Source organism: Salvelinus alpinus, chromosome 19, assembly GCF_045679555.1.
Source record: "Salvelinus alpinus chromosome 19, SLU_Salpinus.1, whole genome shotgun sequence".
Taxonomy (NCBI): domain Eukaryota; kingdom Metazoa; phylum Chordata; class Actinopteri; order Salmoniformes; family Salmonidae; genus Salvelinus; species Salvelinus alpinus.
The window spans coordinates 39900626-39923784 of record NC_092104.1 but is presented as its reverse complement, the minus strand read 5'-3'; the positions used below and the strand labels follow the sequence as shown (position 1 = coordinate 39923784).

General features: G+C 42.9%; 1 protein-coding gene across 12 annotated transcripts; it reads right to left on the bottom strand.

Annotated features, from left to right (window-relative positions):
• Nucleotides 1-21: 21 nt before the first annotated feature.
• LOC139545926 (phosphatidylinositol 4-phosphate 5-kinase-like protein 1) lies at nucleotides 22-20884 on the bottom strand. Of its 12 annotated transcripts, none has more exons than XM_071354175.1 (11): nucleotides 20606-20882; nucleotides 3757-3826; nucleotides 2935-3162; nucleotides 2669-2719; nucleotides 2386-2540; nucleotides 2148-2272; nucleotides 1573-1607; nucleotides 1438-1493; nucleotides 1223-1335; nucleotides 945-1107; nucleotides 22-739 (listed from the first exon to the last, which is right to left on the bottom strand). In XM_071354175.1, the coding sequence occupies exons 3-11, from the start codon at nucleotides 3160-3162 to the stop codon at nucleotides 301-303; spliced, it is 1365 nt and encodes a 454-aa protein (XP_071210276.1). In that variant the 5' UTR covers nucleotides 3757-3826; nucleotides 20606-20882; the 3' UTR covers nucleotides 22-300. The 12 variants fall into 12 exon arrangements, with proteins under 12 accessions (XP_071210276.1, XP_071210275.1, XP_071210278.1 ...); XM_071354174.1 differs by having other exon boundaries at nucleotides 3757-3808; XM_071354177.1 differs by having other exon boundaries at nucleotides 3762-3808.
• Between the last annotated feature and the right edge of the window lie 2275 nt (nucleotides 20885-23159).

The window sequence follows — 23159 nt, the reverse complement described above, 5'->3', positions numbered from 1 at the left end:
TCCAATTTATGGAGTTTATGGTTTCTTATGCAGTGACAGGTTTTATTATTGATTCTCTATTCACGATTTCAATACATTTGTATACACATTCATACATGATTTTTGAGAAACCTGCCACAGTATTGTCTGGGGGAAATATCACTAATGTAAAATTCCTCTAGATATTTTTTTATATAATAGGCTAGCACTGCAACAGAAGCTATTTGGTGCCACCTACTGTTCATGCTGTTCACAAAACAAGTTTGATTATTCACTTGACAGTCTCTTCTGTGTCTTTCAATGGGCTTCAGTGCCCCTGTTTTACTTGGTGTGGTCCTTTACCCACTGGCAGAACCTCTGGGAGTAGGTAGCTGGGCTGACAGTGGAGAAGGCTCTGCCAGGGAAGCGCAGACTCTTCCACAGGTTCTCCTGCCTTTTCTTCACACCGTACACAGTGAAAAAGTCTACAATACCCACAAAGTAGCGCAGCTTTGGTCCGTCTATGACATGCACTGAGTTTTTTAAATTAGGCAGCAGCCTACGGTGATGAGCTTGGAACTCCAGGAGATCTGCATCTGTACAGTTTACGGAGTGTAGGTTTATCTCCTGGAGGGGGATTCCATGGCCAGAGTGTTCTCCTGTATTCTGGACGTGGTCTGACCCACTGTCTATTGTATCTGATGCCAGTCGAGCAGAGTACCCCTCCAACAACGGAATAGTGGGGGGATCTTCCTCTGCGGGACTGTCTTGGTCCATGGACCTGCAGAGGAAAGACCATTCAAGAACTGAATAACAAAGAGATAACAATCAGCTTAAGAGTAAAATACCTGATTTCCAATTATCTTCTCACTGTGTTACTTTACATTAGCTGCATGTCTGGAAGGTCCACAAAAGAAAACTAGTGTGTTACTTTTTTCTTCATACTTTGTCATACAGTAGATTATTGTTCTCCACTGAACACTTACTTTACAGTGCGCATAGTTAGGTTACTAAAGGAGTGCTTCCTGTCCAGCTCATCTTGGTGCAAGGGTTGATGGGCCAGCAGGATACTGTAGTCAAGCACATTGAGGCTACGGAGGAAGGCTGAGTCTATTTCAACCTGATCCACAAGCCAGGAGCGCTGCTTATCTGTCAACACATGGGCTTTTACCTTTCAATTGATAATAGACACAAGGAAAGAACACAATATGACTTTATCCATCCCCTCAGGTACTGACAGATATAGGACATACCAGACTCTTACCCAGAATGATGTGCTTTCCTTCAAAGTTGTTATCCTTCAGAATCTTAGTAACTGGGTTTCCCGTAGATGCAGGGTCAGTCCACCTACCCACCTCACAGCCCTTGATGTCATATCTAAGAGACAAAGCCAAAATTGGCAACAAACAATCCAGAAAGAGATTTAATTTATTTTATCATCTTTCATAACTACATAACTACAATACAAACAATGTTTACCTGGTATTAATCCTCTCGTCCGGGTAAAACACATTCTGCATCACAATGAAATACTTCTGAGGGAGAGTGAGAGAAAAGTTACTTAAAGTAAAAAAACGACTGTGTTTGTGAAATTTGGTGTTTCATTAAAATTACCTTTGTTTTATTTGGAATTTGGATGCTATAGAGACCTGAAATAAGAAAATAAGAATATGAACATCTGACAAAGGTGACAGTCCATTTCTCGTGATATTTTGTTTTTAATAAAAAAAAAAATAATTACCCCCTTTTCTCCCCAATTTTGATCTTGTCTCATCGTTGCAACTCCCCAAAGCGCTCGGGAGGCAAAGGTTGAGTCATGCGTCCTCCGAAACATGACCTGCCAAACCGTGCTTCTTAACACCCACCTGCTTAACCCGGAAGCCAGCCGCACCAATGTGTCGGAGGAAACACTGTTCAACTGATGACTGAGGTCCGCCTGCAGGCGCCCGGCCCGCCACAAGGAGTCGCTAGAGCGCGATGAGACAAATAAAGCCCCCCCCCGGCACAACCCTCTCCTAACCCAGACGACGCTGGGCCAATTGTGCGCCGCCCTATAGGACTTCAGATCACGGCCGGTTGTGATACAGCCCGAGATCAAACCTGAGTCTGTAGTGACGCCTCTAGCTGCACCACTCGGGAGTCCCTGTCATTTGATATTTTGATCTTAATCTGTTGGACTTCTCTCTCACCCAGGAACCTGACCACCAGTGAGTGGGGGTATTTCTCCAAATGATCCATATATGCCTTCAGGTTGGATAGAAAAAACGTAACCTCCCGCGTATTCTGTGTCTTTAGGAAGAACCTCTTGTCATTCCTAAAGAGGAAAAAAATGACATTTACTAGATGTGCTACTATGTAGAGTTGACATAGATTAGGTGTGTTGTGTGTACATTTATGAGGTTTATGATGTCCTCCAGCAGGACTCACGTGAGGAAGAAGTCAGCCTTGCTCTTGGAGTTGCTGATGAACTGTAGATAGCAGCCGCCTGAAGAGAGGGACCTGTGGTACTCCTCCTCTGTTATATCCAGGGACCGCCGCAGGCCGGCAAACACAGGCCCTGCAAACGTCTGCATCTCCAAGTCCTGCAGGGGGAGGCAACAGAGGACCATGGTTCGAAACTGAAACGTGTCCCAAAAAACATTTACTCAAATAGGCAGTATGCTGTTGGGATTGGTTTAACATATTTGTTTGAATAGTGATTAAATAGCACCTTATGGACTTGAGTCTCCGCCGATTTGTAATGTTCAGCAGAAAGTTTATCCTGATTGAAACAAGATCAACTCATTATAAAACCACAATGAAAGGTTTCTTGTCATATAAGTAACTAAGGGAAAGCTATGTACAATGCAAGTACTGTATGTAGAGTCATTTTCTCAGAGGTGGGTCAATGCCATAAGTTCCAATGGTATAAAACTGTATTCTATGTGACAGTTGAAATAGTGTGTATATTGTTGTGTAGTCTATAGGTTTGCTCACAGGTACTGTTGTGTTGTTGCTGGTCTGTAGGACAGCATGCAGGCCCTCTTTCATAAGACAGGTGAGGCTGCATAAGTCATGTTCCTGGTTGGTCTTAAACACCCCTAGCATCCTCCATGTAAATGTAAATGTGATGTAAATGTATATCCATCTTCTCCTCAGACCCCACCATCGCCTTCGCCTGGCTGTCCCAAAGTGACACAGGCGCAGACCGCTCCTCTTATCCATCTGACAATCACACACACCACAAACAACTCACAGTCACCAGAGGCTCACCAGGAGGGTACCACACACATAGACTGTACACAGACAGACACAACACACACAGACAGACTTCTGGATCTACATTGTATAGCTAAAAATGTGCAGTTAAAACAATAACAAAATACACACCTGCCACGGTTTCCATAAGAAGCTGACAGATGGAGTTGGAGAAATGTAACCACTCAAATTCATAGACAGAGCTATAGATGCAAGGATTGACCTTCCATGATTTCTAAATTATAGTTTTAACCATGTTTTGGGGCTATACAGTGTTTGTTTACATTTACTTTGTTTACAAACATCAGAATAAAACAAGCTTATATTTTGGGTTCTGATAGAGTTGTGACAGTCAAGTCAAAAAATGGATGTAACAACTGCAGATTTCCCCTTAACATGTTTTTTTTAAGAAATGGGAATTACATCTCATGGCTGAGACAACATAACATTAAAAAAACAGTTGACCAACATAATTACATTCATTGATCGAATGTGAGAAGCTACTCAGACATTGTTATTTGTTGTAACTGTCATGAAAGCTGACAACCACGTCGTTCTTACCTTACCAGCCTACTTTCCTCGTGTTGTCCTTTATGCTTTGATGCCTTGATGCCTTGTACAAGGGGAGTATCTGAATTCAGTGAAAATCATTGGAGATATATTTGAAGCCTATGCTTTTACCATTTTCATATGCGTGTGGCTAGCATTTTGGACCGAAAAGATAAAAACAAACACATTTTCATGACAGCGGTCGGCCTCCTTTTCCAGCCAAGAGTAGGCCGAGTGCCGCATACCATGGTAAGCGGGTTGGGCAAGATCTTCAGGGTGTGTTACACCTGGGCTGTATTTACTAGCTGGAAACCAAACAGCCAACAAAAGCGAACGGAACTGACCAATGACGCACGTCATTGGTAGTGACCTACCTGAATTTGCCCAATAGAAACTCTTGTTTTCTATGGAAAACGTTTTGTATTGGCAACTGTTTACTCAGGTGTGCACTAATGATTACACCCCTGCAGGCGTAAAACGTGTGTCGTAATGACTTATGCTTTTTGAATCTGCCACTGCAGTTAGTAGACTGCTACGTTATCGTCATCATGACAAAGGCCCGGATTCGGGAACTAAACTGAACTGGTTGTGATTTTACTATGTTATTTATTTGACTTATGAATGTCTGATTTCTGTTTTAAAAAATTCTCCGTAAAGATTGGAATCTCAGGAACGTTGTCCATTGTTCGGTGCTTGTCCCAGAGATAGATAGAGGATTTGTATCTGTATCTGCAATTATAGGCTACTAGCGTTTGTGACCGCTTGGGCAGCGCCCAGGGGGAATGAGTGCCCCCTTTCATTGAAGCAATGGAAGTTCAAGGCCTACGGCGATACTGCAAGCCATGTTAGCTTAAAACATTCACTATAGTGAATGGAAAAAACTTTGTGTAAATAAAAATGTTTTTAGAAGACAGTCATGGTACCAATAATTGCTTCTAATACACCAGATGTATGTCCTTGAACAGATTATTTTAAAATCGCACAGAAGAAGTTAAGGATAATTTAGTTACTAATTGCAGCCTGCAGTACCCCGGTTCCCTTCAATTTGAGTTCCTCAATGAGATGGGCAGCACTGACCAAGACTGCAACATGACTTCTTGGAGTAGCTCAAACTGTATGTTATGTTTATTTTAATTTAGTCAGTTAAGAACAAATTCTTATTTTCAAAGACGGCCTAGGAACAGTGGGTTAACTGCCTTGTTCAGGGGCAGAACAACAGATTTTTACCTTGTCAGCTCGGGGATTCGATCTTGCAACCTTTGTGTTACTATGTCTCTATGACATGCCATCTTAACCGACTTAATTTGGCTTCAATGTGCTATTGAGTATTCACATAGGAATTAATGGTGTCACGTGATCGATGGCTTTGTCTATTCATATATACAGTCATAGGTATTTAAGCTATCTCCATTTTAAAGTAGTCAGTTTTCTTCTTTTGTGTTTAAAAAAAGTGTAAAGCTAATATTGGTTATTTGCTGCCACCTGCAGTGCTGGAGTCCTGAACCAAATCTTGTGTAATTCATTTATTGTGGCCACTCGATGACGGTTATATAGGTTAAAGCCATTTACAAACCATAACACCCAATTTGAAGAAGAAGACAATGCTCTGATCATTAGCTGATTGCTCCCAACCAATAGGATTCCCCACACAGTTGACTACTTTAAAATGGTGGAAGTCCTCAATGGCAATGTCCATGCTAAAACAGGATATATCTATGATGAGTCCTCTATTTATCTCTATGGTATGTCCTCATTGAGATCTAACTAATTAGTATTCTAATCAAACCAAAGTTTATTGATCAAGTGCACACTGTAGGCCTACAGTAAAATGCTTTCTTGCTAATAATGCAGGGCCCCGTTTCCGACAGTGATTAAGCCTAATATATATATATATATATATATTCGTTAGCGTTGCTACAAAATATGAATGAAAACTACTCCAATGGTGAGGAAGACATGAATCATGATGGCGTCCCTGCCTCAACCTGAACCTAAACCTACATGGCCTAACCGCAAAAAAGCCAGAACTGTGCGCACTGAGGAAGTGCTCACACCACCACCAAATGAAACCGTGAGACCGGAAAGAGGAAGGCACCGTTTGGAATAGAACAAGCCGGTGAGAATTCTACAGGCTATTATCAGTAGAAAATGTCCTCACTGAGGGAGCAGGCCCTACATCTCAAGTAAGAAACTAAATCAGCAACGCACTCAACAGCTGTCGCTGTTTAGGCTATGTGACATGGACATGCTCCAACTGATCATTGACTTTTTGACTGCTGTCATATCAACACTTATAACATTTATAATGCCATTATTGCTTTTGTGATGATGTTCACTATTATCAAGCACACTTGGCGCTTGTAATGATGATAAGGCTACTGATGTGTTTGCAATTCAACCATGCATCTTGCTGACCGTGTGTCTTGGTGGTTGGGGTATTTATTTTTATTTTGTCGTGATAAAAATAAGCTTATACCTTATACACCAATCCTTTCTGTTTCATAGTGGTAGCAAAGGCACTGCACTGAACCCTTTAATATATATATATATATATCCACATAGGAGGATTGGTGTATATGTATGTTTTTTTTTGCCGCTCTATGGAAATCAAATGGCCGTCCAACGGATTTGTTCTGGCAACGGCCCTGCATATGGCAGCGAAAACTGTAGCACTACTCCCCCTGGGCCGGGGTGGCCACTATACAGGGGATCATAGTGTTGAGATGAGGGTATACCCAAGCATAGATCGGTAGAGGGTTGGGGTTTCTGAACAGGGCAAATAATGGATTGATATCCAGGGAGAAAGAAGTAATTAGGTGGGTTCCTTTGGCTGGGGGAGTATGCTCAGTTTACCTGGGATATGCCCTGCCCAATGTATGTGAAGGACCAGGAAATAAAAGGCCTGCAGTCATGCCTGGTGTAGAAAGGGACGTGGCCTATGGGATAGACAGGAATTTATGAGGCCCAATAAAGGTGATGGATCACATATTCTGTCATTATTGCCACCTCCAGTTTCTTCTAGGGCTTAGGTTGTGAGAATGCTGTTCATTGACTACACCTCAATGTATATTTTTTCACTTTAGTTTATTTACTAAATATTTTCATAACTCTATTTTCTTAAAACTGCATTGTTGGTTAAGGGCTTGTAAGTAAGCATTTGACGTTAAGGTTGTTGTATTCGGCGCATGTGACAAATAACATTTGATTTGATTTGATGATCTAGACGGGAATTTATGAGGTCCAGTAAAGGTGAAGGATCATATATTGTCATTATTGCCGCCTCCAGTTTCTTCTACGGCTGAGGTTGTACACCCAGTGGGTAGGACGGGGTGGCAATGAGGGCCTGGAGAAAGGACCCCAGGACTGCTCCTGTCAGTGGGATGAGGCCCAGCTGGGGAGATGTGAGGAATGCAGTGATCTAAAAAGGGCAGGCCTGCTAATGTCAGCCGAGTTGGCTGATGGTTACCAGGTTAGGAAATTTACCAGACCCCTTCCGAGCACAGGAGGAGGCTTGGGGGTGATTCAATGGGGGGTGTATCTCAGTGGGCCAGGCCACGTCAGAACGGAGTGCCTGAACCCCTGTGCCCAGAGAGGGTACACCTAAATATGGGTCACACAATTAACCGACTGGATAGAAGCCATCGATGGCTGCTGGCCAGCAGTGTGTTCAACGTAAACCAGGTCCTCTTGGGTTGGGAAAGGCCCGAGACCCAGTTCAGGATGTATCGGCCGGAAGTTGCTTGGGAGGAGTTTAGCCTGCTCCCCGTGGCTAATAAGGATATGGCTAAGGTTTGGACAGTCCTATGCAAATTATACCATTGGAACCAGTTAATAGATTAAATAATTAAGGATTCTCGAATCCCGTGGGAGGAAACGGGAATTCAAATTCCGGATGAGGAAGGGAGAAATAGTAGTAGGCTGCGCTAAGTCCTTACTAAATTAGACGGTTGAGTGAGTAGAGAAACCCGAATAAGGTGCAAGGAAGCGAGTCTGACGGCAGTCGCCGAGGAAACAAGACAGGGTGTGCTGCAGGTCCCTGGGAGTCAGGCAGACAGAGCGCCTGGTCCACTGGCAGGAAAGGAGCCTGCGCAGCTGGGGGAGAAGCTTAGGACGGTCTATGTGGCATTAACGGGTTTCTGCTCTCTTTCGATAGAAGTGAGAGTGGTAGGGCCAGGAGCTGGAACTGACCTGGTAAAAAAGGACGCCCCCGGTCGGACACTAAGAAATGGCAAGAATGGAGGTAAAGGGAAGATGGAGCTTCCCTACCATCTGGACCCGAAGGAAAGCCAAGCAGGAAGTGGTGTAAATGAGGGTACAAAATGAGCATGATCATGCTGTTCAGGGCTCTGCTCATGGTAACGCTGTACATCATAGGGACACTTGGTTGGGAATGCACACATTTTAGGGGAGGAATAAGGCCAGCTACTGTAGACAATTTAATGGAACGGAGTATAAACTTGTGTTTGAAGCATACACACTACCAATGATACAGTATGTGGGTGGGGACAAGGCCGGGGCCTCGGAGATGGTAGCTGTTTATTCAGACACTGGAATGTGAGCAAAAAGTGGAGTGGGTTCAACAAAGTAGTGGGGAAGGAGTTGAACAGAATGGTTGACAACTGTACCCATGGCTGGATAATTAGGTCACTGATGGCAACCTGAATCATAACACTGGCTTCCGAATTTTGGATGTGAACTGGGACCGTAGATATTTGTATTTGGTCACGTGTCATGGTCCGAACTGGAGGACAGATCTATGCAGGTGAACTGGATTAGAGAAATGGGAGGACTACCTCGTCAGTATGCTGACTGGTGTATTAAGAACCCCAGGGGAGATACTGACACACCGCTCTGGGAAAGAGAGTGTGTGGAAACAGTGGATCAGGGTGGAGGTCGGAATGCATTGTGAGCATACACCAAGATAGCCGGTTCTGGGGAGAACTAGAGTTGACATGCCCCGGGTCAAGAGAGACCACCTCGGCTGTAAGGCCTGAGGGAGACCCAAGGTCACAGGCCCATAGGCAGGTTAGTAAATACCTCAGGCTCTATAGATACTATGAACAGTGTGTGACGAAGATACTGGACATGGACCCAGGCTCATGCGTGGATGGGAGGTCATGTCCAAAGTTATGACTCGGGTAGTGGCTCGTGTAAAATGTCCCTGCTGCAGTATAACTGAGGTAGGGGTCGATAGAGAGATTAATGAAACCTTGCCTTGGGTATGGAAGAGGCCTGTTACACTGTACACATTAGGTGTGAACGACCCCCTGGAGAGGTGGGAATAGAAATGTGGGTACAGTTCCAACCTACCTCCGGGGATTTGGAGGGGGTGAATCGAACTCACTTTGCGGAACTGGATAAGTGTGTGAGTAAGGCAAGGACTTCACCTTGGATGGAGACAGGAAGTCCTGGGGAACTTCTAGGTTCTCTTTACACCAGGTGGAGCCTGGGAGAAGGGATTATGGCGATATAATTGCACAAGGCTACGAGGATCGGACACGGTGCACTGAAATCGTTTACCCAGGTGTTTGTCATTGATAAGGCTTGTGTATGGTGCGGTCTGCAAACCAGGGAGGTGCTGAACTATATGAAACCATGCCTGAATAAACTGGATTGGAGAAACAATTACTGGATAGATACCAGTATCTGGCCATGGTTTATTCAGCAGGAGACACATGGGACCAAGTGATTAAGGTACCCTATGCTCTGAGTGTAGGACCATCCCCCTGAGTGTTAACTAAGGAGAAGGATGTGACCGTTATAGCATGAGCCAGGGTCAAGCTGAATTGTTTCAGTCTAAAGGAAGCTAGAGGGAAACTTGAAAAGAAAGGGCACCCGAGGAAACCAGGTGGAAGAGGTTAGCTTTAGGGTTTGAATGGTAATAAGGAAACTTTCATGCCGCGGCTATGTGAGTGGAGGTCTGATTGGTCAGACGTTCACACAGGAATGGATGAATGAGTGGCTGAGTGACTGGGTTGGTTCTAACAGGATTTACACTAATGCTACCTGTGAAGAAGCGAGGGCCTGCACTGTATCGTTAGAGATATGGGGGCACGTCGTACTGGAGGGTTTTACTAGGTACCTCGCTAGGTAGGGGTGCACTTAGGACTATACCTGGTGGTGTGTGTGTGTGTGTGTGAATATGGGCAACAAGAATGTGCAGCAACAGGGCATAGTAGGAACGTTAAGCAAGGATGGAATGTGCTGTGGAGAGGAGCCTACCTCCCAGTGCCTGAGGGAGCTCGAGGGGTAAGGTTGGGATATATTCATGAGGGGAGGGTGAAGTCATGGGGAAGGCCAGGTGGGGGCAGAATCCGTACCATTCACTTGGCGGATGGAAAGGTTTTCTACCAGGAGAGAGAGTTAATCCATGGAGCAGGTGTCGTGACCTGGGGGTTGGATGTAGGTCTCCCTCCTGCCTTCAATACAGCTAATTCTGGGTCGGAGGGAACAGGAGGCTAAAAAGACATGACTTGTTGTGAAAAGAAGAAAAACAGGAAGGGCAAGGTCGAGTCAGCATGCTTACTGTCGTCGTCAGCAACTTTGCCAATGAGGCCAGCATCAGCCGAGCCAAAGGTAGAGCTGGGGGAATTACCAGAACAGGAGGCAGAGGGAAGTGTGATGAAACATGAACTTCCACAAACCCCTTCTTTGACGTCCTTCTGGTAGATGACAAGCAACAAGGGCTGGGAGTTTGGGGAGGGGGAGTCCAGTATGGACCAGATGTAACCGGTTTTAAGGGAGTGATTGAATAAGGGGAAATTATAGTATTGTATGAATCTGATGTAGCCAGTTTTGAAGGAGGAGTTGTGTCGGGAGAATATGACAGTATGTAAGTCATGATTTAAGGCAGTAGTCACCAACCGGTCGATTGCAAAGGCATTCCTAGTCGATTGCCAAACATTTCTGTAAAAAAACAACGATAAGCCTTGCATTCCTATTTTTAGGTGGACCCGATTCAAATGCCTTGCGCATGGGGTAGGCGCAGTGTTCCCATTTTCAACCATTTCATATGTCTGAAGGTACAACTGCCTTCCCGGCAGGCCCGGGGGAAGCAAATCAAGTGCAGTATAGGCCTACCACTGGCCAATCAGATGACTCATATTACCGCGCCTGCAGTAACGCAGCAGGCGTAAAAGAAAGCTTCAGCAAAGTTGACGCTCTGAGGTTTTAAAACCATGACTAAAGAGAGAGACTGTCAACGAAAACAGCAAAGAGCTGCTGTTTTTATGAGTGAGTTCATGTTTAAGTTTTTCCTCAGCACTGTCAACACTTTCTATTCAACACTTTTCTAAGCCATAAAATGTGCGTTCTCCCTACTTCCACTCACGCTACAATCAGCACTGCAGCTGCAATGAATGAGTAGGAAAGTGTATCCATAGGCTTGCATTGGTATTATTAGTGGCTTGGGTATTTTTTTTAATATCTAGGAATATTTCACTTTCTCTGGTCATAGGCGTAACAACATGAATTTGTGCACGAGGTTGAAATAATCCAGTGCAACTCGAGTTTTGCCAGCAGCTGAAAGCCGGTGTCCCTTTTTGGTCAGTGTCAGCGGAGGAAAGGGAGAGCAGAGGGACATTGAGAGGTGGAACCAGTCTGCTGCCCTCTCCCTCCGCTGAGACTGACCATCAGATGCAGGCTCCATCAGCCCAGTAAAGTAAAAAAAAGCAAATTATTCAAATATATTCTCACTCAGCTGTGCCTCACAAGTAATACAACAACTGATCTATTACCAGTGTGATCATATAGCCTACCTCAAATGTTGATAATTTTTTTATGGTCTGAGAAGAACAACAATGCATTGGGAGGGCAATTCAAGCAAAGTCAATATGCTGTGATAATGTTTTGGGCCTATAGCCTACTACACAAACTTCATTACTACAGTACTGTTTTTAATAGGTTAATGTTTTAGGTCACGTAAAAAAATGAGAGACAGGATATTTTTGGGGATAATTAGAGTCATTGGAAAGGGCTTTCCTTTAATGGATTTTCCCGACTGGGGCCACTGACCCGAAATAGAGCTGAGTCTCCTCTTTCTTGCTACCGGTGGGGTCCATGCTTGGTGTGTGTATAGAAATGTCTATACCTCTTCGTATTGGTGACTATACCTCTTTGTCTTGTGGGACACTAGGTCCCATTACGGTGAGTAACTCCAGGTCCACAAGTGAAGGTTTTGTGACGCGCACCCGTGGGTGTAAAACTAATATTTATTTAATGTAAGTTGCCGAGCTGAGAAAGTATACTCACCACTCGAATGATCCTGGTCTTATATTCCTAGGATTGCCTGATGAACTATGGGTCACCCAACCCCTGATCTAGACGTCTCGCTGAGTGGTTTTTAATAAAGGTTACTACCACCCCAGCCGTCGGCAGCCGAGTTGGAAGCCGGTGCCGCGGTTGGTATCAGCAGGTCTCTAGGATCGGGACTGGGCTAGAACGGCAACACCCGTTGGTAATAAACCTGAAGCAGGGATAATTTAGGCTAGCTCATTACTCTCAAGGAGAGGCTTGAGTCGGGCAAGACAGTGGCGAAGATATTGCCGTGTCTCTCTCCAGAATGCGCTAAGCTGTCTCACACCAATTCTTGCGCATGCATTGTTTTATTGTGTTAATTGTTTGTCCTTCGTTTATTTTGATCATTACCCTATTGCATATGTCACTAGTAAAACATTTACCATTAATTTGGTTACATTCATTTCTGTTAATGCATGGATTAATTAGGTAATTTACCGTTCTTATTCTCAGAGTGGAAACATTGTTTACAGAGTTCACAACCTGCTACTCTTTCTTGTGGGAAAGCATTTGGGATTTATTTCATACCATCATTTACGAGCTTTTTCAATTTTGTCATTGTATTTTGTTTGGAGCGCTCCATGTGAGCAATGAGCATGTGTCTGGTTTCTCTGTCCTCTTAATGTGAAGGGAGCTCGCGCACCTGAGCAGGCATAGCAGTAGGCTAACTGGCCTGCTGTGCGCAAAAGTAGGAAAGTGCCCTTTTGGGGATGTCTGATTTCTGATTGTCTTAACTCACCACCACTAATCAGCGGAGCATCTCATAATTTTTTTTTACCTCACACAGTAAGTCAAGTCTCTTTTTATTACATCCTTTGTGAATGATAATAGTTCCTCACATTATTTGAAAAATACTGATTATCACCAGGCCTCGTTGTGAAAGAGCAAAATGTCATGCTCTTGGGATACTATATATCCAGTGGAAACGTCATAAAATACCTGAACACATTTCCCTTTGCACAAAAACGGCTGTGTCTGTCCCGAGCTCACAGGTGCAGGAAACTCTGGGGGCCCAGAATAGGCTAGTTGATACAATGTGGTAAGTTTGCTAGCAAAAGCTTCCGGCCAGACCTTCATATATACAGTCATTGGGTGGACACAGTTGATTGATTTGATACAATGTTGCACTTCACTAGCGATAGCTCAAGTCAAGACAAATAGAAAGGGAGGCAGGCAGATGGAGTAGAGAGATGAATGCAATTGAAAGAACCAGCATTTTCATCAGGATATATATATATTTTTTTGTCGGCTTGATGTATTTTTACTTAGTTGACAATGGAAGTTATAGGCCTACTGCTACATTGGCCTATATAAGGTATCTCTTAGTTCCATGCACTCATTTATTTAGCCGCCAGCGGCTTACAGTGAATCAATGTGTCCATGGAATTTTTACTTTTAGACTTTTATCATTTTAAAATCCAATTTGTGTTATTAACCACATGACAATAATTCAGAGAAATTAAAATGTTATTATTGAAATTAAACTGTTCCACGAAAACGTGCATATGAAAATCAAAACTGGCACGCAGATCGGTAGTTAAATGGTTGGATAAATTGTAAGCTTCCCCAAACTTGAAACCCAAACTTGAAACTCACTCGCTGCCTAGGAAAAGAGCGTTGTGAACAGAGTGCACATTTATTTGTACTGCATAATTACAAAGGGTGTGTCTGTGAGAGAGAGAGAGAGAGAGAGAGAGATAAAGAAAGTGGTATTATAACTAAGATTGTATCTATTAAAACTGAGCACAAATGGACAGCTGTGCGATCCATCGTTCACCAGTGGGTGGAAAGCGCCACTCGCTGGGCCTCGGCCAGAACTGTGTCGCTTGGTAGACTCGTAGGTTAGTACGCCTACGTGTTTGACATGGGCAGGAGCAGGCCTTCGAACCAAGGGCGAGAGAATGCCATGCTCCTTATTTGATATTGTTCCCATTCTCTTTTCGCCAAGTTTAGAATGGTAAACTAATAGAAAATAGAAGTGGAAGAGTATTGCTCCAGATCACTTGATCTCCACCACAAGGGGAGAGAAGAGACGAGGGAGAGAGAGAGACCCGACTTAACTCAAACTAAACTGTCTATCATACAGCAGAGTGTACGGGAGAGCTCTCCATGCAGAATTGGGACAATACAGTGCCTTCGGAAAGTATTCAAACCCCTCGACATTTTACACATTTTGCTACGTTAGCCTTATTCTAAAATTGATTAAATAAAACAATTTCCTCAGCAATCTACACACAATACCCCATAATGACAAAGCAAAAAAAACAGGTTTAGACATTTTTGCAAATGTATTAAAAAACAAAAAACAGAAATACCTTATTTACATAAGTATTCAGACCCTTTGCTGACACTTTGCTGTTTCCATTGATCATCCTTGAGATGTTTCTACAACTTGGAGTCCACCTGTGGTCAATTCAATTAATTGGACATGATTTGGAAAGGCACACACCTGTCTATATAAGGTCCCACACGTGATAGTGCATGTCAGAGCAAAAACCAAGCCATGAGGTTGAAGGAATTGTCCGTAGAGCTCTGAGACAGGATTGTGTCGAGGCCAGATCTGGGGAAGGGTACTCAAATATTTCTGCAGCATTGAAGGTCCCCAAGAACACAGTGGCTTCCATCATTTTTAAATGGAAGATGTTTGGAACCACCAATACTCTTCCTAGAGCTGGCCATCCGGGCTAAACTGAGCAATCGGGGGAGAAGAACCTTGGTCAGGGAGGTGACCAAGAACCCGATGGTCACTCTGACAGAGCTCTAGAGTTCCTCTGTGGAGATGGGAGAACCTTCCAGAAGGACAACCATCTCTTCAGCACTCCACCAATCAGGCCTTTATGGTAGAATGGCCAGACCGAAGCCACTCCTCAGTAAAAGGCACATGACAACCCGCTTGGAGTTTGCCAAAAGGCACGTAAAGATTCTCAGACCATGAGAAACAAGATTCTCTGGTCTGATGAAACCAAGATTGAACTCTTTGGCCTGAATGCCAAGCGTCACATCTGGAGGAAACCTGGCACCATCCCTACGGTGAAGCATGGTGGTGGCAGCATCATGCTGTGGGGATGTTTTTCAGTGGCAGGGACTGGGAGACTAGTCAGGATCAAGGCAAAGATGAACAGAGCAAAGTACAGAGAGATCCTTGATGAAATTTTCTCCAGAGCACTCAGGACCTAAGACTTCTAACAGGACAATGACCCTAAGCAGACAGCCAAGACAACACAGGAGTGGCTTCAGGACAAGTTTCTGAATGTCCTTGAGTGGCCCAGCCAGGGCCCAGACTTGAACCCAATCGAACATCGAACTACGCTCCCCATCCAACCTGACAGAGCTTGAGAGGATCTGCAGAGAAGAATAGGAGAAACTCCCCAAATACAGGTGTGCCAAGCTTGTAGCGTCATACCCAAGAAGACTCGAGGTTGTAATCGCTGCCAAAGGTGCTTCAAAGTACTGAGTAAAGGGTCTGAATACTTATGTAAATATTATATATTTTATTTTTTATTTTTTATAAATTGCAAAAATGTCATTATGGGGTAGTGTGTGTATATTGATGAGGGGGGGGGGGGGGGGGAACAATTTTATCAATTTTAGAATAAGGCTGTAACCTAACAAAATGTGGAAAAAATCAAGGGGTCTGAATAATTTCCGTATGTAAATACCCCATGTTTTTTTTTTTCTCACCTACCCCAATCCCATTATCCTTTATATCAGTAATGCAATGGGAAAAATTGTTTAATCGTTTTTTTATTGCAACTACACATTATTTGCAGTTTTAACATCTCACCACCCGAGTGGCGCAGCGGTCAAAGGCACAAAATCTCAGTGCTAGAGGCGTCACTACAGACCCTGGTTCGATTCCAGGCTGTATCACATTCGGCCGGGATTGGGAGTCCCATAGGGCGGCGCACAATTGGCCTAGCGTCGTCCGGGTTAGCGTTTGGCTGGGGTAGGCTGTCATTGTAAATGAGAATTTAAATAAAAACTAACAGATGGTCCTGTAGCACCCCCAGCATCCCTACTTCCCGTGGCTATCACACCTTTCATGGTTTGCTAATATACAGTGGGGAGAACAAGTATTTGATACACTGCCGATTTTGCAGGTTTTCCTACTTACAAAGCATGTAGAGGTCTGTAATTTTTATCATAGGTACACTTCAACTGTGAGAGACGGAATCTAAAACAAAAATCCAGAAAATCACATTGTATGATTTTTAAGTAATTAATTTGCATTTTATTGCATGACATAAGTATTTGATCACCTACCAACCAGTAAGAATTCCGGCTCTCACAGACCTGTTAGTTTTTCTTTAAGAAGCCCTCCTGTTCTCCACTCATTACCTGTATTAACTGCACCTGTTTGAACTCGTTACCTGTATAAAAGACACCTGTCCACACACTCAATCAAACAGACTCCAACCTCTCCACAATGGCCAAGACCAGAGAGCTGTGTAAGGACATCAGGGATAAATTGTAGACCTGTACAAGGCTGGGATGGGCTACAGGACAATAGCCAAGCAGCTTGGTGAGAAGGCAACAACTGTTGGCACAATTATTAGAAAATGGAAGAAGTTCAAGATGACGGTCAATCACCCTCGGTCTGGGGCTCCATGCAAGATCTCACCTCGTGGGGCATCAATGATCATGAGGAATGTGAGGGATCAGCCCAGAACTACACGGAAGGACCTGGTCAATGACCTGAAGAGAGCTGGGACCACAGTCTCAAAGAAAACCATTAGTAACACACTACGCCGTCATGGATTAAAATCCTGCAGCGCACGCAAGGTCCCCCTGCTCAAGCCAGCGCATGTCCAGGCCCGTCTGAAGTTTGCCAATGACCATCTGGATGATCCAGAGGAGGAATGGGAGAAGGTCATGTGGTCTGATGAGACAAAAATAGAGCTTTTTGCTCTAAACTCCACTCGCCGTGTTTGGAGGAATAGAAGGATGAGTACAACCCCAAGAACACCATCCCAACCGTGAAGCATGGAGGTGGAAACATCATTCTTTGGGGATGCTTTTCTGCAAAGGGGACAGGACGACTGCACCGTATTGAGGGGAGGATGGATGGGGCCATGTATCGCGAGATCTTGACCAACAACCTCCTTCCCTCAGTAAGAGCATTGAAGATGGGTCGTGGCTGGGTCTTCCAGCATGACAACGACCCGAAACACACAGCCAGGGCAACTAAGGAGTGGCTCCGTAAGAAGCATCTCAAGGTCCTGGAGTGGCCTAGCCAGTCTCCAGACCTGAACCCAATAGAAAATCTTTGGAGGGAGCCGAAAGTCCGTATTGCCCAGCGACAGCCCCGAAACCTGAAGGATCTGGAGAAGGTCTGTATGGAGGAGTGGGCCAAAATCCCTGCTGCAGTGTGTGCAAACCTGGTCAAGAACTACAGGAAACGTATGATCTCTGTAATTGCAAACTAAGGTTTCTGTACCAAATATTCAGTTCTGCTTTTCTGATGTATCAAATACTTATGTCATGCAATAAAATGCAAATTAATTACTTAAAAATCATACAATGTGATTTTCTGGATTTTTGTTTTAGATTCCTTCTCTCACAGTTGAAGTGTACCTATGATAAAAATTACAGACCTCTACATGCTTTGTAAGTAGGAAAACCTGCAAAATTGTCAGTGTATCAAATACTTGTTCTCCCCACTGTAACTACGATAATACCTTTGGCTGCTAGACAATGAAATAAAGTTGATTTGAAAACCATTAGAACAGGAGGGCAATATGAGGCAGTCTTTATAAAATAATTGCCTCCACATTTCTATGGTGGGATTTTGGCTATAGGGTACTTTGAAGCAAGCTTAGACATGCTTCATAATATGGTTTCAAACAATTAAGCAACAGGAAAAATAGCTCTGATCTGGAGGACTCTCTAAACACAAATACTTTGTTTGTAAATTATGTCTGAATGTTAGAGTGTGCCCCTGGCTATCCGTAAATAAAAAATAAACAAGAAAATGGTGCCATCTGGTTTGCTTAATATACGGAATTTGAAATTATTTATACTTTTACTTTTGATACTTAAGTACATTTGATCAATTACATTTACTTTGATACTTAAGTATATTTAAAACCAAATACTTTTCGACTTTTATTCAAGTAGTATTTTACTGGGTGACATATAAAGTCCAAAGAAGAAGAAGCCTGAAGATTGAGAGATTACTAGAAACAAACTCAGTCTACCCTTTTATCTGTGGATTAATTGTTGGAGTAGAGGACCTTGTGCAATTCAGGTAAAATAACAACCCAAAGTTTATAACCCAGGACAAATTAGCTTGCAATAGCAAGCCAACTAGCTAATATATATATATTCTGGTTTTCGCCCTCAAAATCACACTTTCTTAACATAAACATGGGATGTTCTAAGTCCACAACAATACTTAAACACATCAAGAGACCACTTTTGAGGTCTGGGAAAAATCTAAGAAATTTAGATTTTGAGTGTAGTTACCATTTAATTCAACTGTGCAGGCACTACTGTTTGGTTAGCTGTATTTCTGCAGTGCACATGAGGTGGAGTTTGCAAAACAATTGGCCACTGGATTGATGCAAATAATCATGATATCCGTCTTCCAGGTAGGCATAGGCTACTTTGTAGCATTACCATTTAATTGAGAAGAAACGGCTTTCTCAAAAAAAAACTACCAGAAGATGGTTAGTATCGCTAGGCAGTAGATGACCAGGGATGTTCTCGACAAGTGCCTGAATTGGACCATTTTCCTGTCCTGCTAAGCATTCAAAATGTAACAAGTACTTTTAGGTGTCAAGGGTGTATGGAGTAAAAAGTACAGTATTTTCTTTAGGAATGTAGTGAAGTAAAAGTTGTCAAAAATAAAAATAGTAAAGTACAGATACCAAAAAAACGACTTAAGTAGTACTTGAAAGTATTTTTACTTAAATACTTTGACACCACTGATCAATTGAGACGTGGGGCTGCACGTAGGGCTGCACGATATGGGTAAATAATCTAGTTTATTTTTAACTGATTTGACTTGTGAATTAGAGCAAAACTGTTGGAATGATGGAAATAGAATGATTATTCTAATTCTATAGTTAGAATAGTGAGCACTTTGAATACAGTGTTTGAGATGACAACGAATTAAAATGCCAGGGAGGAGTTATTGTGACAGGGTAGAAACTAAAGTATTGATAAGTGTTTCCTAGGGGACCCTATAAGCTTTGGCTACTTCATGTAGCTAACATATTCTTGCTTTGCATTTTCCTCTTTGATTTAGAAGATACTGTTGCACAAACAACAAGCTGATTTAGATCTACACCATCACTGGTATTATCAGGCTGTATTAGCTAGCTACGTTTGCTCTCACCCAGTACATTTCTTAGCTAGCTAGCATTAGCGGCTAACAATTAGCATCTCACAAGATTTAGGGCAACTTGCTAAAAAAAGACAAACTAGCTGTTTGCTGATGTAAGAAACACAAACGAATAGTGTCATTATAGAAGGTTAGTGGATTTATATTAAGAAGCAAAGTGAAAACAGCATTGTTATCATCATTGTTGCATGTGCTGCATTGACCATGCAGACCGAACTAAAGGGTCTCATTGTTGAGGAACATCAAATGCGCTCCTTGAGTGACAGGGGGCGTGGCTAGGTCTGTGTGGAAAGTGGCGCGGAGAGAGATGACTCAAGTATCGAAGTAAACTCAACAAATGGACATTACACATGTCGTATCACATTTAACAAACCAAACATTCAAATACCGGTATAGATGGTAAAGTAAAAACCCAAATCGGTCCCTGCGTCAATACCGGTATGTCATAAAATACGGTATACTGGTGAGGGAGGATTATTTTCTTTTCATGAGCATGGCCTTATTTCTATTACAGCATGTTGGATGACTCTTATTCTTATTCCATTCACCCAGTTCAATGTAACAGCGATAGGTTTAGGCTACTACATGATACTCAAATTTTCCCTTTACCCATCATGAGGTGGCTACAACCTAGCCTCTGAATGAAAGTTTACAATATAGGTGTGCACACAGGTCGAGAGACACATTTGAGGTGAAAGACAACAACATCCAGTTCAGCCTTGCACGCTCTTGCCTGCATCTAGCTGATATAGGGGGGAATCATTAGTCCAACAGTTGCAAACAGGAGTTTCTATTCGACAAATTCAGGTATGTTTATCCACGTTTTGTTCCGTTTGCTTCCTTTTAAGAAACCTTTTCAACAGAATCGCACCCCTGATCACGCGTAAACACAGTTCACTTTCATAGCAGCCACATTGTATTCCTTCTCGCATCCATGAACTCTCCTCCTCTCACCTCTTCCCTTCGATTGTGGACTTCAATGCGCAACACATCAGCTGTATGTGACCAGGTGAAATAACCTTTCCAAACCAAACCGCTACACACAGCCTACAGCATTGTCACCATTTTAGCTAAAGTAACGTCATAGTTAGAGTAGCTAATAGAACTAAAGTTAACACTTTAGTAAACCGCTACAATCATGCAGTAACATCAGTGTATAGTCAGTAAGCAGTTACACCGGCGGGTCCCGGTGGCAATAAATGAGTAATACCAAAAGCTTACCTTGCCTTGGAAGAGTTCCAGTGTTGTGTGGAAAGTCATAGCCAGCTAGCTAAAATAGCATCCCTCTGTTTGAGCAGGGTGTTTCAGTAGGCTAAACTAGCTAGTTGCATTTGCTAGCTAAGTAAGTGAAACTGAAAGTGATTTTTTTTTGTCTCTCTATTTGTCTCTTGCTTCTCCTTCATTTTGGAAGAAATTCATTTGTTCAAAACTGTTAAACTATTCTTTCTCTCTGAGTCAACTACTGACCACATTTTATACACTGCAGTGCTAGAAGATAGCTGTAGCTTATGCTTTCAGTACTAGATTAATCCTTTGATTGGGTTGACAACATGTCATTTCATGCTGCAAGAGCTCTGATAGGCTACACCATAATGCTACCCTACAGTGCTGTTGAGGCTACTGGAGACCTTCTTTGCATAATAGTGTGTTTTAATCAGTTATTTGGTGACATGATTATATTTAGTATAGTTTTATCTAAAAGTATAACTTTCTAAATGTTTTACAATTTAAAAAAAATACTGAAATCCACTGGGAAGGATAGTCCTCCCCTTCCTCCTCAGAGGAGCCAACACCACTGTACACCAAGTCAGAATCGTAGGATAAATAAAGGGGGCATATCAAATAAAATAAAAATGTGTTTGTCACTTGCGCTGAATACAACAGGTGTAGACCTTACCGTGAAATGCTTACTTCCAAGCCCTTAACCAACAATGCAGTTTTAAGAAAATAAGAGTTAAGAAAATATTTACTAAATAGACTAAAGTTAGAAAAATAAAACCAAGTTCCAAACTGCCTCTAGAAACAACGTCAGCACAATAACTGTTAGTCTGGAGTTTCATGAAATGGGTTTCCATGGCTGAGCAGCCGCCCACAAGCCTAAGATCACCATGAGCAATGCCAAACGTCGGCTGGAGTGGTGTAAAGCTCGCCGCCATTGGACTCTGGAGCAGTGTAAACGTGTTCTCTAGAGTGATGAATCACGCTTCACCATCTGGCAGTCCGACGGACTAATCTGGGTTTGACGGATGTCAGGAGAACGCTACCTGCCTGAATGCATAGTGTCAACTGTAAAGTTTGGTGGAGGAGGAATAATGATGTGGGGCTGTTTTTCATGGTTTGGGCTAGGTCCCTTAGTTCCAGTGAAGGGAAATCTTAACGCTACAGCATACAATGACATTCTAGATGAGTCTGTGCTTCCAACTTTCTGGCAACAGTTTGGGGAAGGCCCTTTTTTGTTTCAGCATGACAATGCCCCTGTGCACAAAGCGAGGTCCATACAGAAATGGTTTGTCGAGATCGGTGTGGAACTTGACTGGCCTGCACAGAGCCCTGATTTTAACCCCATCGATCACCTTTGGGATGAATTGGAATGCCGACTGCGAGCCAGGCCTAATCGCCCAACATCAGTCCCCGACCTCACTAATGCTTTTGTGGCTGAATTGAAGCAAGTCCCCGCAGCAATGTTCCAACATCTAGTGGAAAGCCTTCCCAGAATAGTGGAGGCTGTTATAGTCTCAAAGGGGGTCCAATTTCACATGACTGGGAATACAGATATGCATCTGTTGGTCACAGATACCTTAACAAAAAATAAGGTAGGGCCTTGGATCAGAAAACCAGTCAGTATCTGGTGTGACCTCTATTTGCCTCATGCAACTTAACATCTCCTTTTAAGTTGATCAGGTTGTTGATTGTGGCCTGTGGAATGTTGTCCCACTCCTCAATGGCGGTGCAAAGTTGCTGGATATTGGCAGAAACTGGATCATGCTGTTGTACATGTTGATCCAGAGCATCCCAAAAATGCTCAACGGTCAAAGTACCACCACCTGTTGCTGTTTTTTCTCTTCACTTGGCCCTAATACTCTTCCATAGATTACTGAGGGAACAACCAGAGAGGCTCCAAACCCCTTCAGACTCTCAGCTAGCTAACACTCCCTATGCAGATATCAGTTAACAACCCTGTCAATCAGTGGGTGTGTGTCGTGTGGGTGTTTTTGTATGTGTGTCAGAATACACTGAAAAGTTTATCGATACACAGACATAAATTCATATTTTTAGCTGAAAGTTGAGAATGTAATCTTTCTGGCAATATAAAACATCAATAGAAGATTCCTCCTTCATGACACTGACAAATTGATTTGATCCGGGCATAACTACTGTATACAGACTCAAATTATACTGTTTGCCATTGATCTCTTACAGGATTTATGAACCTAAACTACACAACTAAAGCTGAACAAAGAAGTCTGTCTTCTGCACTATTATTTTCATAATCTATTTTAAGTGTGTTGAATAGTTTTACTCTACCCAGTCCCTGTCCCAGCTGTGTTTTCAATACCCATCACACTCACTCTGTGATTTGTTTTATTATTGATTCTCTATTAACAAGTTATTCCCCCCCCAAAAAGCATTCATGCATGAATTATTTTTATGAGAACTATGCCAGATTATTTTCAGGTGAAATGTCTCTTCAGTCAAATTCCTGAGAATATTTATTAAATCATAAAACACACAAAATACCATGTTATGAACAAATAGAATAACAGTTAAATGACAA